This window comes from Aulonocara sp. 'chitande type north' Nkhata Bay, linkage group LG11, assembly GCF_057382095.1.
Source record: "Aulonocara sp. 'chitande type north' Nkhata Bay isolate Kocher_YH1m ecotype deep benthic linkage group LG11, A_spYH_male_GT1.1, whole genome shotgun sequence".
Classification (NCBI taxonomy): domain Eukaryota; kingdom Metazoa; phylum Chordata; class Actinopteri; order Cichliformes; family Cichlidae; genus Aulonocara; species Aulonocara sp. 'chitande type north' Nkhata Bay.
This window is the reverse complement of record NC_141354.1, coordinates 14,360,239-14,374,906: the sequence shown is the minus strand read 5'-3', so window position 1 is coordinate 14,374,906 and position 14,668 is coordinate 14,360,239. Positions and strand designations below refer to the sequence as shown.

The 14,668-nt window shown below is 38.6% G+C and overlaps 1 protein-coding gene across 5 annotated transcripts in view; it reads right to left on the bottom strand.

Annotated features, from left to right (window-relative positions):
• Nucleotides 1–14,668, bottom strand: part of ulk4 (unc-51 like kinase 4) — a 106,478-nt gene that overhangs the window by 67,890 nt on the left and 23,920 nt on the right. For all 5 annotated transcript variants that reach the window (XM_086310704.1, XM_086310707.1, XM_086310705.1 and 2 more), the window contains one exon: nt 9,163–9,246. In XM_086310704.1, coding sequence (XP_086166830.1) covers nt 9,163–9,246 — 84 coding nt within the window. The remainder of the gene's footprint in view (nt 1–9,162; nt 9,247–14,668) is intronic.

Below are 14,668 nucleotides of genomic sequence, written 5' to 3'. Positions count from 1 at the left end.
CTAAACTAAAGAAACACACTTTTACTTGTCATGTCTTTGAACATATGGAGTCATAAGATGGTCAGGCTGGAATATGAACCACTCTGTAAACAATTTCTCCAGAAGCTATTTAGAGTTGGGTGTTTCAATTAGGTAAATGAGATCAGAAGACTATATCACCAACTCCTATAACAAAATAAATAAATAAATAAATTGTTTTAAATAAGAAAAAGTCACAAAAGTAACTAGTGTTTGTCAAATCACTGCTTTCCATTTTTTTCCAAACACCTCTAGGCTGATACTCTGAGACAAAAATGTATAACATCATGTATGGAGAAGAAAAAAAAAAGGAGACGCACACCATCACCAAAATATCATCCCAACTGTGAACCATGGTGGATGGAGCATTGTGAGAACAAAATGATGCAACTAGACATTAACCTAAAGTCAGTACCCTGATTTTAACTGACTGACATCTTCTGCACATGAAGGTTGTTCAGCTAAGACAGGCCGTAATGGGAATGGCCCCAAGATCCTCCTCATTGTTGTGGAAATATCTACAGGAAGTGTCTGATTGAGGTTGTTGCTGCTAAAGGAGGTTCTACCACCGACTAAAGTTAATTTTCCCCTTTCAGGCCTGTACTGTTAGTAATAGCTCAATGTGTTCAGTGAAGACATGAGGAGTACAGTGCTTTGTATGTTAAATGAGTAATCACACTGCTTTTGTAATTGTGACTTCCACAAAGATCAGACAGCATATTGGTGGGGGGTTAATTTACTGTGCACTCTTCAAGGTAATCCACCCTCCTTAATGCTACTACTGCCACTTGTGAGACAATAAAAGATATACTAGGGATTTGTTTTTCAAATGTAGAGTAAGAACTATATACCAGAGCTATACCTATGGCCGAGCCTAATGTATTTTAAAATCTGGAACTATATCACCACTTATCACCATCCCATCACCACTTAGTTTCATGAGGCAAGCAGAAGATATAAAGGAGGCGTCACCCTCCATTTAAAATGACTTTTGCATCACGCCTCCTAAAAGAAAAACAAAATAATGGGAAAAAAATCCCTTAAGGCATTTTGCGATGCCAAATATTGTAACACTTATAAATGATCAGCAGAGTAAGGTGAGAATTTGGAAGTTACAAATAGACAGTAGCTCAGCATTTGTAGAAACTGTGCTTAGATGCAATCAAGCCTGCTTGTATTGATGTCCAAGATACAAAATGTTTTGTGAGCAATTTTCTTAAATACTATCTGATATGAATAATACTATTACGATTTACACGGTGAAGTTCAATCCTTTAGTATTTTTTTTTTTTAGGTATATACTGAAAATATATGTACGGCACATGCAACACAACAAGGTTTTTAGAAACTGACTGAAGTCTCAGAGAGTTATGACTTCAACTGCAGTCTTTACAAGCACTAGGAGGAGCAGATTAACTGCTTTATTCTTCCAGCGGTAACTGCTGTTCAAAGAACATCAACTGTATATGTAGCTCCAAGACAGAGAGGTAAAGCTAATCCATATTTGTAAACGTAACCTCAGATATATTCTGTCAGCAGTGTTGGGGAGTAACGGAATACATGTACCGCCGTTACGTATTTAAAATACAAAATATGAGTAACTGTATTCCGTTACAGTTACCGTTTAAAAAGGTGGTATTCAGAATACAGTTACTTTGTTGAAATAAATGGATTACACTGCGGTACTTTCCTGTTTCATTTTGTCGCGGGTCAGGACTGTTTGGGTTTTGTTTGACAGCTACGTTCTGTTGTTCCAGGCGGCAGCGCTACGGTTGCCATGGTTACAGGGCGACGCTCTCTCTCTCTCTCTGCGACTGTGTGTTTCCTGGGTGAGAGAGCGCCTTTTCGTTGTTGTTGTTGTTGTGCTAAGCTAACAGGCAGAATGCTACAAGCATAGCTCTGAAGAATGTAGCATCATGGGCAGTGTAGTCCGTGTTGCAGGGAGAATGGACTGCCATACACATTATGTGTCTGTGAGCGAGGAGGGAGAAAAAGGGGAGTGGAAAGGTAGGAGTTGTCATCGAGGAAAAACGGGAGCTGGAAGCATGTAAATATAATAATAACCACTGCAGCCAAGCTATTAAGACTCGACTGTACACCGTGTTCGTGTTTTCCTCCGAAAACAATAAGTTCCGTTGGAGCAGTCTTTCAACGCCTCTCTCTGTCTCTCGCAAGTAAAGTTGACCCACACAACAAAGTAAAGCTAGTTTTCGGCTACGAGCCGATAGGGACCCCGCCGTATTAGTCAGAGGTCCCTTTACTACAGTTCGGAGTCGCGGACCTTCAGTAATAGTAATAAATCACACGGCAATAGGACATTCACGTTGTTGTAAAAAGCATGATAATATATTAAGTAATCCAAAGTATTCAGAATACGTTACTGTCATTGAGTAACGTAACGGAATACGTTACAGAATACATTTTGGGGCATGTATTCTGTATTCTGTAATGGAATACATTTTAAAAGTAACCTTCCCAACACTGTCTGTCAGTAACAAACTATGACTTGCATCACCATTGGACACACAGCAGCACTCAAGATAGATTTAGCCCCCACCTTGACATCTTGCCCAACAACAGTTTGGCATGTGGAGGGGCTGGGGATCAACTATTAGCCATGCTCTAACACATGAGACCACAGATGCAATTATAGGTAGACTACTAAAGGCATATGTTACAATTTAGTGTGTGCCATAGTATTTCACTCAAAAAGAAAAATGTCAATTTCTTGGTTCTGAGTTAAAGAACTGATGAAATAATTAGGTTGGGAAAATGTGGTATACTAAGCCTCATTCTATCAATAATTCTATGAGCTATTAAAATTCAGAATCAAGTTGCAACTGCCAGAGTCATTATACTGGTAATTGGAATGACAGCACTGCAATTTCACTTCATGACCTCAGCTGACAAGACAAGACAATGCTCTTTGCTTGTTCTAGTTTACAGACACCAGGGATGTGTTTGGTATATTCTGGTATCCTCTTTTGCTGTGTTGGACTAAATCAGAGATACAGGGCTTTGAATTCCAAAACATGTACTAATATTAATTATATTTCTAGCATTATCGGCTATTGCTTAAGTTATTGTTAGTTATTGTTAAATTAAAAAGTGTAGCTTACTGGTTGAACAGGTGAACCACATGCCAGAGGGCATAAGGCTCACCTGCTGAGGCCCAGGTTCAAGTCTGCCCCAGGCTATTTCCTGTGTGTCATTCCCCCTACTTTCTCTCCCCCTTTCTTGTCTACTGTACTGTCCTGTCCCCCCAAAAGTAAAAATGCACAAAAATGAATAAAACATTTCACAAATTCCAAATCATTGACAGATTAAAATACAATTGATTCTGACCTTAGAAGAGGTTACAGAGTTTATTGGGAAAATAGATTCATGATCTCGGGTAAAACTTACAAAGCTAGACCAAAGGTTTTCTTTTGATCTGTAGTATAATAGCAGTATAATAACTGTAAAAATAAAAGAAACAAAATGTTAAGATGATTAATTCAGCTTTCCAGGAGTGCATTGGCCAGATCTAACACAAGCAACAGGAAAGCAAAGCATAAGAATTTAAGTTTGTAAGGTTTAAACTCAGAATTACCAAAAATAGAAACAATCGGTTTCATCAGAAATCAATATGACTAACTGGCTTTATGGCAAGTAGTTTAAACTTTAAAAAAAATCTCCCTTTTTCCACAGAAAGATTTATGTGCTTTGAACCCCTGGCAAAATAAAAAGAACAAGAAATTCAAATGAAAGAGTTCAAAGGCTGGGGTGATACTGAACAATAAAACCCTGTCTTTAAATGTTGATCAGTGGATTAGATTTATATCCAAACATGTTTGCACCTGTCTGCTGAGTCTGAAGTACAAAGACAAGCAGATCAGAAAAACTAAATCACTTTCTTGAGTTGAAATCTTGTGCATGTTTAAGCACACTTTTTCACGTTTCATGTGGTTTCTCTTTCCATTTAAAATCCTTTAGAAGCCAGTGCACCTGGTTTTGAATAAGCCCCCATGGCAGCAACGCAGACATTGTCTACTGACCTCGCACACTACACATCTAACACCCCAAAGAGAAACACAGGCTTGTAGACAAACAGGTAAACATCGAGGAACAAAGGCTTATAAGCTGACTTGGACAAAATAGCTGACAGGAGAAAAAAATTTATGCACAAGTAATAGAGACGTGGGAAAGGACCGATTAGGTGGGAAAACCAATATGTCACAAAAAAAAGAAAAACATACCGGTACATATTAAATATAGCTGCAAGCACTGAGGAGGGGGCAAGAGGTTCAATAGGCCACTGTCACTGAGGCAACTTGATCCGGTTAATAGCCTGGATGGAAGCATGTTATGGGGACGCTTGTTGCAGCACCTCCAAATGGTCAAATCATACAATTTTCTTCACCTTTATGTCAACAAAAGGAAATTTGAAGATACTACTTCTCATCTCACAGCTTTGTGCCAAATTTGACTGGCTGGGTATCTCTGCCAATTTTGCCAAAACTTGAAAATAAATAAATAAATATAACCATGCAAATAATTTAATTTAATTAAAGTTTTGGGGGGGTTTTGTAAAGAAAATTAAGTATTGCATGAACTGAAGTAGTGCTCTGAACTCCACTTGATCAAATGAAGCCAACGGTACATCATTGCTAAAACTCAAACATATGTTTTACCTAATAATTATGTAAAGAACTATTAGCGAAACCAATCAGACCCACTGTGGTGTGGTGAGTTTCAATCGTGAGTTTCATGAGATTTCAGTCAAACAGGAAGCAAAAATGTTTCCTTTCCTTCCCCCAAAAAAAACAAAAACAAAAACATACAAAAAAAAAAACCATGAAGATGCACATTTCCTTGGCAGTTTTACAATTCAGTGAGACACCATCTCAACTTGGCACATGAGCTTCATCCCAGCAACAACATAGAAATCTCTTGGTCCAGACTGGGATAAGCAAAAGAACCTCTATGCTAATGATTTCTCCCAAAGCTACTTGAAGTCAGATCCTCCAGTTAAAGGAGACTTTAAAAAAAAGTCTTACAGTGTGTCTTGTGAAAGTCTAGTCTTCTCAAGAGCCATACCTGACAGGGCCTTAGAAGAAGCATAATAAGGATTCAGAAAGCTGGAAATGCTACATATCGAAGCAAGCATGTGCTCACAGTTAAAATCAACAACAGAATTACTGAAAAAGATGATTATTCATTTTTTGCAAAGTAAGACAAGTCAGAGTGACCAATCCAAGTTGAGACTGAGTAGCCTAAGTGGAGGGTTGTTGAGTTTCTTAAGTACCAACACTGTGCCAGGCTGTTATGGTGAAGGGAGACCCAAGTGTAAAATCAAAGCTGTCCATTTATCAGTTGAGCTATGTTCAGTAGTTATAAGTGCTGAGTGTTGACCAAAGAAATGAGATGAAGAATTTCAGACATGTTCTGTCAGCAGGAGGCACTGGAGCAGACCAGGACATGCTGGAGAACATCTCTTGGATGACCTGGGAACCTCAAAGTGTTCCCAGGTGGAGAGACGAAGATCTGGGTTTCTCTGCTTAAACTACGCCTCGTAGACTCGACTACTACTACTAGCTACTAGCAGCAGTAGCAGAAAATGGATGGATGCATGGATAAATGGAGGGATCGATTTTCCAGACTGAGATCTGAGTAATTATTCAGTGTATTCATCCAAAGACTGAGATGTACATCTCTGTATGTTGTTAGTAAAGTCAGATTGTGTTTGTTTCTAATTGTGCTTAAGGCAGAACTATTGGTCATTAAAAATACATTACTTTTTTTTAATTGCAAGCGTTTAATTTCAGGTAGATACATCTGGATCCTTTTACTCAGGCAGGAACCTTCCATCTAATTGTAAAGCTAGCAAGGAGTGCCCTAAATCACTGTGCCAAATTTCAAACCTTTTTTTTTTTACCCCAAAAGAGTTAAAGGCTCGATTATACATTATTGTTTTTCTTAGACAAAGGGGAAAAAAAGTAAAGATAATATAAACTTAAGTTATACTCCGTCATATGTTGGCCTATTTTTCTTCATTTTTTGTTCATTAAAAATGGGGATTAATTCTAAAAAAGGATTCTGAAGAATACGATGAGTAAGTATCCATTATTATATAACACCTTTACTAACATTAACGCTAGGTGTGTGTGTGTGTTCATGCATATACAATGGTCATCCTATGTTAGACAAAAGGGTAGGGCCCACGACATCCCCCTCTGGTCTCCTCTCCTTTGTGGAAGATAGTGTTAAATCATTAATAGGCCCACCACCGCTGTGTGTGTATGTATGTTTGTATGTAAGGATCCATGTGTGTAAGGGGGAGTTCTGCCTTTGGCCCCGTGGCTTCTATCACTGCAATACTGTTCACACATCACTTTTTTTGCACACACGCGCACACGCACACATATATTCACACATACACTTTTCATCTTAGGCAGTTGAAGCATCATCTTGTTCAGACTCATAAATAATTTCCTGTAGCTCAGTCTGGCCTGGAAACCTGCCTTTCACTCCATGCCATCCACTCCCCCTGTCCAACTACAACTTTCTCTCTTTCTCCCTGCCATCTCCACCCCCTTCCCCACTACACTGATCCTTCTTTCTTCATTTCTGTCAGTCCCCATTTCCTCCACCATATCGCTCTACTGACAAAACCAACAAATTGGCTCTGTGCCTTAGCTACTAAAAATATTTCATCTAAAAACGAATTAGCTATACTGATCAATATTTTTATATAAAAACTGGACCAAATCTAGCCTTATATGTGACAGAATTGTCAGCTAGTCTCATATTGTCTTCACTTTGCTTTCCTTAGGGTAAGGGATTCAATAAACCTTAAAGAAATCAATAGAGACCATCTGTCTAGATCTAAATTCACATTTTTTGACATTTAAGACAACACTGATGCCATGGGAGCAGCTCATTCTTTTATATGGGGTGCGTGTACTCTCTATTTTTGGCTATTTCATCATGGGTTAACAGGTCACCCCTGTCAAGCAAAATTCAACTTTACTCAATAGCCTGTTGTAGCTCTCTCTCCATCAACCTTCTCGCAGCTAAGCCATTAAACACTTCAATTTTTAGCTTATTTTGTTCACATGGCAGGCTTAAGCTCTTCCCATAGTTAAACAGACTGCAAAGGTCATTCAGAAATCTCTAGTTTGCTTATATTTAAACAGTTCATGTCAGATTTGTGTTGTTTTTGCCAGGCCTTTACGTGACTAACTGGAGTACAATTGCAGCCAAAACTTCTGATATTTAGTGGAACTGTTTTCTATATCCATTCAATATTTCATATGCCACTAACTGTCCCAAAAAGGAGGATGCTTTAAATCTCATGGTCAAATTCTGCATCATTTTTTTTCTCTAAACCTACTTTTAGAAGTTGTAGAGAAAGAGCTAAGATAGAAACTTCATCTGTGCACAACCTGAAGTTAAAGCAACATCTAAACCAGATGTGGCTTTGTATTCTTCATCATGACATTTGTGATGGGGTACTTGGTAAAGTTTCCTCCTAATGACTTTTTTTGGTGCATCATCTCTGCATGGTGGAAAAATACTGCTAAAGCTTACTGCAACCACAATGAACCGCAATTTTTTTCATTTTCACAGTTTTCCTTAAGAGGACCTTATTAAAGATTTTGGAAATTATAATATGGAGGTGTTTTAATATAGCCTTAACTTGATTTATAAACATCAGTTAACTTAAAGCTCCTCAGTCAATTGCTTAGAAAGCCCATGGCAGTTCTCAACCTATTCAACACGTTTTAGTGCTTCACTGAAATTGTTAATCAAGTTTTACTGTTTAACAAGTAAAAGAAAATAAAGCAACAAAACAAGTATTTTGCCCATAGGTGCCCAAACAAGGATTTGTATCTCAAACATCCAACCATATAATGTGACCACTATCTCTCCAATAATTGTAAAACCCATGAGACAAAGTTCGCCCAAATAGACAGCTCTGTAACGTGATGACAAATATTATTCTACTGGAAAAACAGTTCGTCAGGGAAAGGGAGACTGGGAGGAGAGAGAAAATGGAGTGTGAGAGGGAGAGATGGAAAAAGAGTGAGGCAGGTTGGGTCTTAGGATGAGTGTCTGGTCCCTAAGGCTGTGTGTGAGTAGTGTGTGTTTCCATCAGCATACTCTCTCAGCTCAATAATGATAAATAAGTCAACCTTCTCTCTCCTCCCCTACACCCCTCTCCTCGCTCCTGTCACACACACACACACACACGCACACGCACCTCTTCTCTGTTCATCTACCCCCCTACACTCCCAGTGGTAATGAAGCAACAGTAGGTACTAGCTGACAACTGTGCAGACCGGTTTCATCTATATTCATTCTGCTATAGTGGGCCACCACAGCAAGACCCTTTCTGCACCTGAGAGACAAAACAACATCCATCCATCTCCTTCTTTCCTTTTACCTGTTCACTGTATATCACTGTCTACCAAATGTGTCCCTAATCCGTGGGAAAAGGTCACCGTGTAAAAATACTAGAAAGAAAAACACTGTATATTTCTTTATGTGATGTGGGAGCAATTTCTTAATAGACATGCTTCAAAAAGCACAAGCCCATTTCTAATCTTTATTTTAGTGTTAAATCAACTACAGTCTTATAAGTTCACTTTAAAAACAAAACAAAACAGTAATTTAAACTGGCAAAGTAAGAAAAAGGGATGAAATAAGACAGAAAAAGAAAAAAGTGAAAGAAAAAATTGCAAAAAGGAAAGAAGTATCTACATTTCTACTTGTGTTTCTGCTCCATCTACTGTATATGTGTGTCTGGAGGGTCCTAATTGCTGCTGAGGTCAGACTGCTGAGCAGTAAAGGGTTGTGTTTGATGCAGGTAAGAGTGCGAATGCGCACATGTGTGTGTGTGTGTGTGTGTGTGTGTGTGTGTGTGTGTGTGTGTGTGTGTGTGTGTGTGTGTGTGTGTGTGTGACTGCTCTGCATGCCCTTGACTTGCAGCTGGCAAACAACGCTTTAGGCCCCCACAGCTGCCTCATCATTACAGTTCACAGGGATCCCCTGCCACACACTCTTGCGCACACACACACACACACACAGTGAGAGAGACTTAGTCACAGCTACACAGGCACAGACAAACAGACACATGCAGACATACACAGAGACACTCACCCCTTCCCGCAGGCTCCTCATTAAGCCAGTGTAGGCGGCAGCGGGAACGAACCACAGTCCCTCTGGGGAGCCTCTCTTCTTCTCCTGATAGAGAGGCATAGAAAAGAGGGAGAAAGGGTGAGAGAAGAGAGATGGAGGGGATACAGTAAAGGGAGGAGGGGGCAGTGGAGGAGTAGAGTGGGAGTCAGAGAAAGGCAGAGTGTAGGAGATGCGGAGTGCAGCAGAGAGGAGTTGAGGAAAGGGTAAGAAAAGGGTGCAAAAGGAGCCAGGGCATCTTTATTACTTAACTGCATTTGCAATACTCAAATTAAGACTTTTTCCATCAAAATATTTTAAAAATATAGGAACAAGGTACATGTGAGTATTTAAATAGTGTTTTTTCATTGACTATTTAAGAAACAATCTGTTATCTATTAGTATTAGTAGTAAATGACATTTCAAAAAATAGTTGAAATAATGTGTTACAACTTCCTATGGACTAGGCTGATGGTTTTGGTTGCTCTGTCAAACCATAAACTCACACATAATTCTGAATAATCCTGAAATTATCATGTATTTTATATTAATCTGGGAAATCTAGTATGGTATTTTTTCCTGTGAATGTTCAGTCATCAAAATGTTGCCACTGTATTTTCAGTTATTCACATGATCATATGTTTACCATTTACTTCTTATCCTGACAAAATAGGCTTTACATTTATATTGTCTTACTAACTGTCTTAAAATCCACAAAATTGAGATAAATTCAACAATAATTCAACTTTTTTTTTTATCAAACAATTCTCTGTTCCATTGCAATTGTATAGGCTCTAGGCTACATCTAACCTTGAGGATAAAGTCAGCACTGGAGGCTATAGCTAATCGTTGTCATTGACTGGGGCTGCAGGAGAGTAAAGAAGATCATTTTACCAGGGGACACTTACAGAGCCATTCCACATTACTCAAACTGTTTCTCCTGCCATTATAGAGACAAAGTGGGTCCACATGGCTGGTAGAGCTCAGATCCATGAAGGATTTTCATCTGAACTGTTTGTAATTAAGACATTTGCTTTCACTAATGCTGCTAAATTAACTTAACTATTCATTAAGGTGTTAAAGACAGTCGTGTACTGTTAGCTGACAGCATGAGACAACAAAACACCCAATTTTACTTACTATTTAAAATCAGTCTGATAATATGTTAATTCATCCTTGTAAAGCCCAATAAGGATATAGGTTTTTATGGTGGTTTTTTTTTTCAAGGGTATATCTAGCCTCAAGAACACAGGAAGCAATGTAGCTGACACTAAGCAGAAAACCTATCAGATCATCAGACCGCCAACCTTGAGACTCTAAAAACAGTCCAAAAAAATAAAAAAAACGACTGTGTTTTTGGAGCTCTGATTCTTAAACTGGCATGAAATGAAAAAACGTCAAGGTTAAAACACGTTTTCATGGAGGGGTCCTTTTAAAGAAGTTGACTCAGAGAAATGTTGTGGATATATGCACTCAACATCATGAAACCAAAAAGAAGTTAATTTGAAACACTTGAATTAGTTTGTGACTTTTCAAGACAATGAATATACCCACCAAAAACTTTATTTAATTATGCTGCATTCAAGAGAAATTGAGTTTTGAAAAGATAAACGTGACCATTTCAGTCTTGATGGTGCATCAAGGACAGCCAGAACCATTGAAAAATACAATTTCATATCACCAGGCCTAGATATACAATAACTAAACTGAATGTATAGATATACAATAACTAAACTGAATGTATGTACCCCTAATATATATATATATATATATATATATATATATATATATATATATATATTAGGGGTGCAACAATACTCGGATCGATATTGAACCGTTCGATACTCCGCCTAGGCTGCACTGTCGAGCGCAGATCCACTGAGCACAGCGCAAGCTAGCAAGACAAAAGTTGAGCTTGTTGCAACATGGCAACTGCCTCAACGCTACCCGAAATTGAACCTCCTCCACCCTCATTCAGATCTGGCGTTTGGAACTATCTTGGTTTTCATGTGACGTATGACCCAGATGGTAAGTGCGTCATGGACAAAAGTAAAACAGTATGTCGGATGTGCCACGCAATGCTCGATTGGTGGGAACTAGTGTGTTAGCGCAGTTAGCTTGTTAACGTGTTGACACCGTCCAGCTCCACGCACGGGGCGATCCGCGGTAACTCGTTAACGGAGATTTGCGGCATTATGGCGTTAATGTCATTTTAACGAGATTAACGCTGACAGCACTAGTGGGAACACAACGAATATGACTGCACATTTACTCCGACATCATCCTAGTGCAAAGACAAGTGGAAGCAGACAAAAACAACAAGCACGCATGCTACAAACTTTACCCGAGTCATTTAGACACCCGTTAGCACATGATTCTCCTTATGGGGACCTGATATGTTTAATATGCTGCGGAGAATATAGCCCAGAAGAAGCTATAGTATAGCTTTTATTTTGGAAAGAGCCATTTCTCTGTAATAAACTCTCTTTTCCAAAGATGAGTGATTTCTCAATCAGATAGATTTTTTATTATTATTATTTTATTGTTTCAGCAACATTAAATTTAAAAACTGTACTTTTGAGTTAAAATATATATTTATAATTTTAATAAATGACAAATTAAAAAGGCATGAACATTTTTTTGTATTGAAAAAATATCGAAACGTGACACCAAAGTATCGAACCAAACCATGAATCTTGTGTATCGTTGCATCCCTAATATACATGTATATATATATATATATATATATATATATATACATATATATACATATACATATATATATACATATATATATATATACACACACATACATATATATATATTAGGGGTGCAACGATATTCGTATCGATATTGAACCGTTCGATACAGTGCTTTCGGTTCGGTACGCATATGTATCGAACAATACAACATTTGTAATTTATTTTATCAACTTTCCTTCTGACGATGCTGTCTGTGTTGAGCGCTCAGTGAATCTGCGTTCGACTACTCCGCCTAGGCTGCACTGTCGAGCGCAGATCCACTGAGCGCTCAACACAGACAGCATAGTCAGAAGGAAGAGCGCAGGGCAAGCTAGCAAGACAGAAGTTAAGCTCCCCTTGCAACATGGACCTCCCCCACCCTCATTCAGATCTGGCGTTTGGAATTATTTTGGTTTTCATGTGACGTATGACCCTGAAGGTAAGCGAGTCATGGACTAAAGTAAAACAGTATGTTGGATGTGGCATGCAATGCTCAATTACATGGGTGGGAACTAGTGTGTTAGCGCAGTTAGCTCGTTAACGTGTTGGCCGTCTAGCCCCATGCACGGGGCGATCGGCGGTAGCTCGTTAACGGAGATTTGCCGTGTTGTGGCGTTAAGGTCATTTCAACGAGATTAACCTGAAAGCACTAGTGGGAACACAACGAATATGACTGCACATTTACGCCGACATCATCCTAGTGCAAAGACAAAAACAACAAGCATGCTACTAACTTTAGCCGAGTCATTTAGACAGCTGTTAGCACATGATTCTCCTCATGCTGCTGAGAATATAGCCCAGAAGAAGCGGATAGTATAGCTTTTATTTTGGAAAGAGACATTTCTCTGTAATAAACTCTCTTTTCCAAAGATGAGTGATTCCTCAATTAGATACAGGGCTTGCGATATCGCTAGCCCGACGTCCTGGGGCTAGCGATTTCTTCAGTCGGGCTACCAAAATCTATCTCTTCCCTGCCCGTCGGGCTATTGTAGGAAGGAAAAATATATGTCAATGCTTTTGCATTCTTTCAGAAATGTAGCTGGGTAATTATGTCTTTGGCATCGGTGAGCCACTGTCAATATGTGACATATTGAAATCGCGTTTGAATTTGCGCTTGCTTTTTTGCTTTCACTTTGCAATCGTGCGAACTGTGTATAGAGAGCGACAGCACTGATCTGTGAGTGATGATAATTTGTGCACCAATTCCTCTGACATCGTCTTATTAATCGTTAGCTTACTATGCAAACATGACAAGTGAAATCTCCCGCAGCAAGCTTAAACATGTGAGAGGTTGATCGAGCAGAGAATCGCTGAGCTTATGTGAGTGCTTGTGTAAAAGCAGCAGTATATATATTTTAGTTCTGCTGAGCCAAATAAGACAGGTCAGGGTGAAGAAGTGACAGCCAAAGAAAAGCTTACCACAAAACGGAGAAGTTATGACAAATCAGACTATAAGGCAAAAAGAAAGTGCAGCTTTATGGTTTCATGGACAAAAGAATTTCTGTGGCTGCAATATGACGAGCTAAATAACCAGGGCTGCACATAAGTGGTCCGCAGGTGCGCATTCGCTGTCAAAATAAAAAACACGCACAAGGGTTAGGGTTAAATTTAAAAACTGTACTTTTGAGTTAAAATATATATTTATAATTTTAATAAATGACAAATTAAAAAGGCATGAACATTTTTTTTGTATCGAAAAAATATCGAACCGTGACACCAAAGTATCGAACCGAACCGAACCGTGAATTTTGTGTATCGTTGCACCCCTAATATATATATATATATATATATATATATATATATACATACATACATACATACATACATACATACATACATATATATATATATATATATATACATACATACATACATACATACATACATACATATATATATACATTAGGGCTGCCACGATTAGTCGACTAGTCACGATTACGTCGACTATCAAAATTGTCGACGATTGATTTAATAGTCGACGCGTCGTTTGAAGCTTTGGAAGATCACAAAAGACGCAGGAATAAGTGGCAGGATTTAAGAGTGTAATAACGGACTGGAACAGAAGATGGCAGCACAGCATGTACAAGGATGCCAGCTGCCGTTAAACCCCGAAGAAGAAGAAGCAGTTTCCCAGAATTCATAGCGCGGCCCAGCTCAGTTTTCAACAATGGCGGCAGCTAGTTAGTTTTAATATTACTCTTATTATTCTTTCTGGGTCACAAAATAAACGTTTAACATTTTTTCAGGCGAGAATGTAGCTGTGTAAACCTCAAATATCTGCTCAGTTTATCAAGACACCACATATTTTCAAAAGCGCTCCGACGTTTTCGGAGACGTCTGTTACCCACTAGCTCGATAGTTAGCCGGGGGCTAGGCTAACTAGAGCCGTGAGAACACCGGACTCCCGGCAAATCGTTTTCAAACCCACCGCCGTCTTTCGCTACTTAGGTTAAATATATATGAGTCACTTAGATAACTTAAACATGTTATTGTTTGGCTTTTTTTAGTATTTTATTTGTTCCTGAGGAAATCGGTTTGGCTGAGATTAAAGTTTTTACACAGCTGAATAAACGTCAAGCAGACAGCTGATTATCAGAAGTGTGAGATGCTCGAGAATTTACTCCGGTGTCCTGTTATATTTTAGATAGCAAGGAGTTTATTAAACTTCACCGAAACAATCTGCAAATTTCATTAAAATTTTATAAACTATCATCTTGTCTTTATTTTTAGTTAGCACATACCTTAAACAC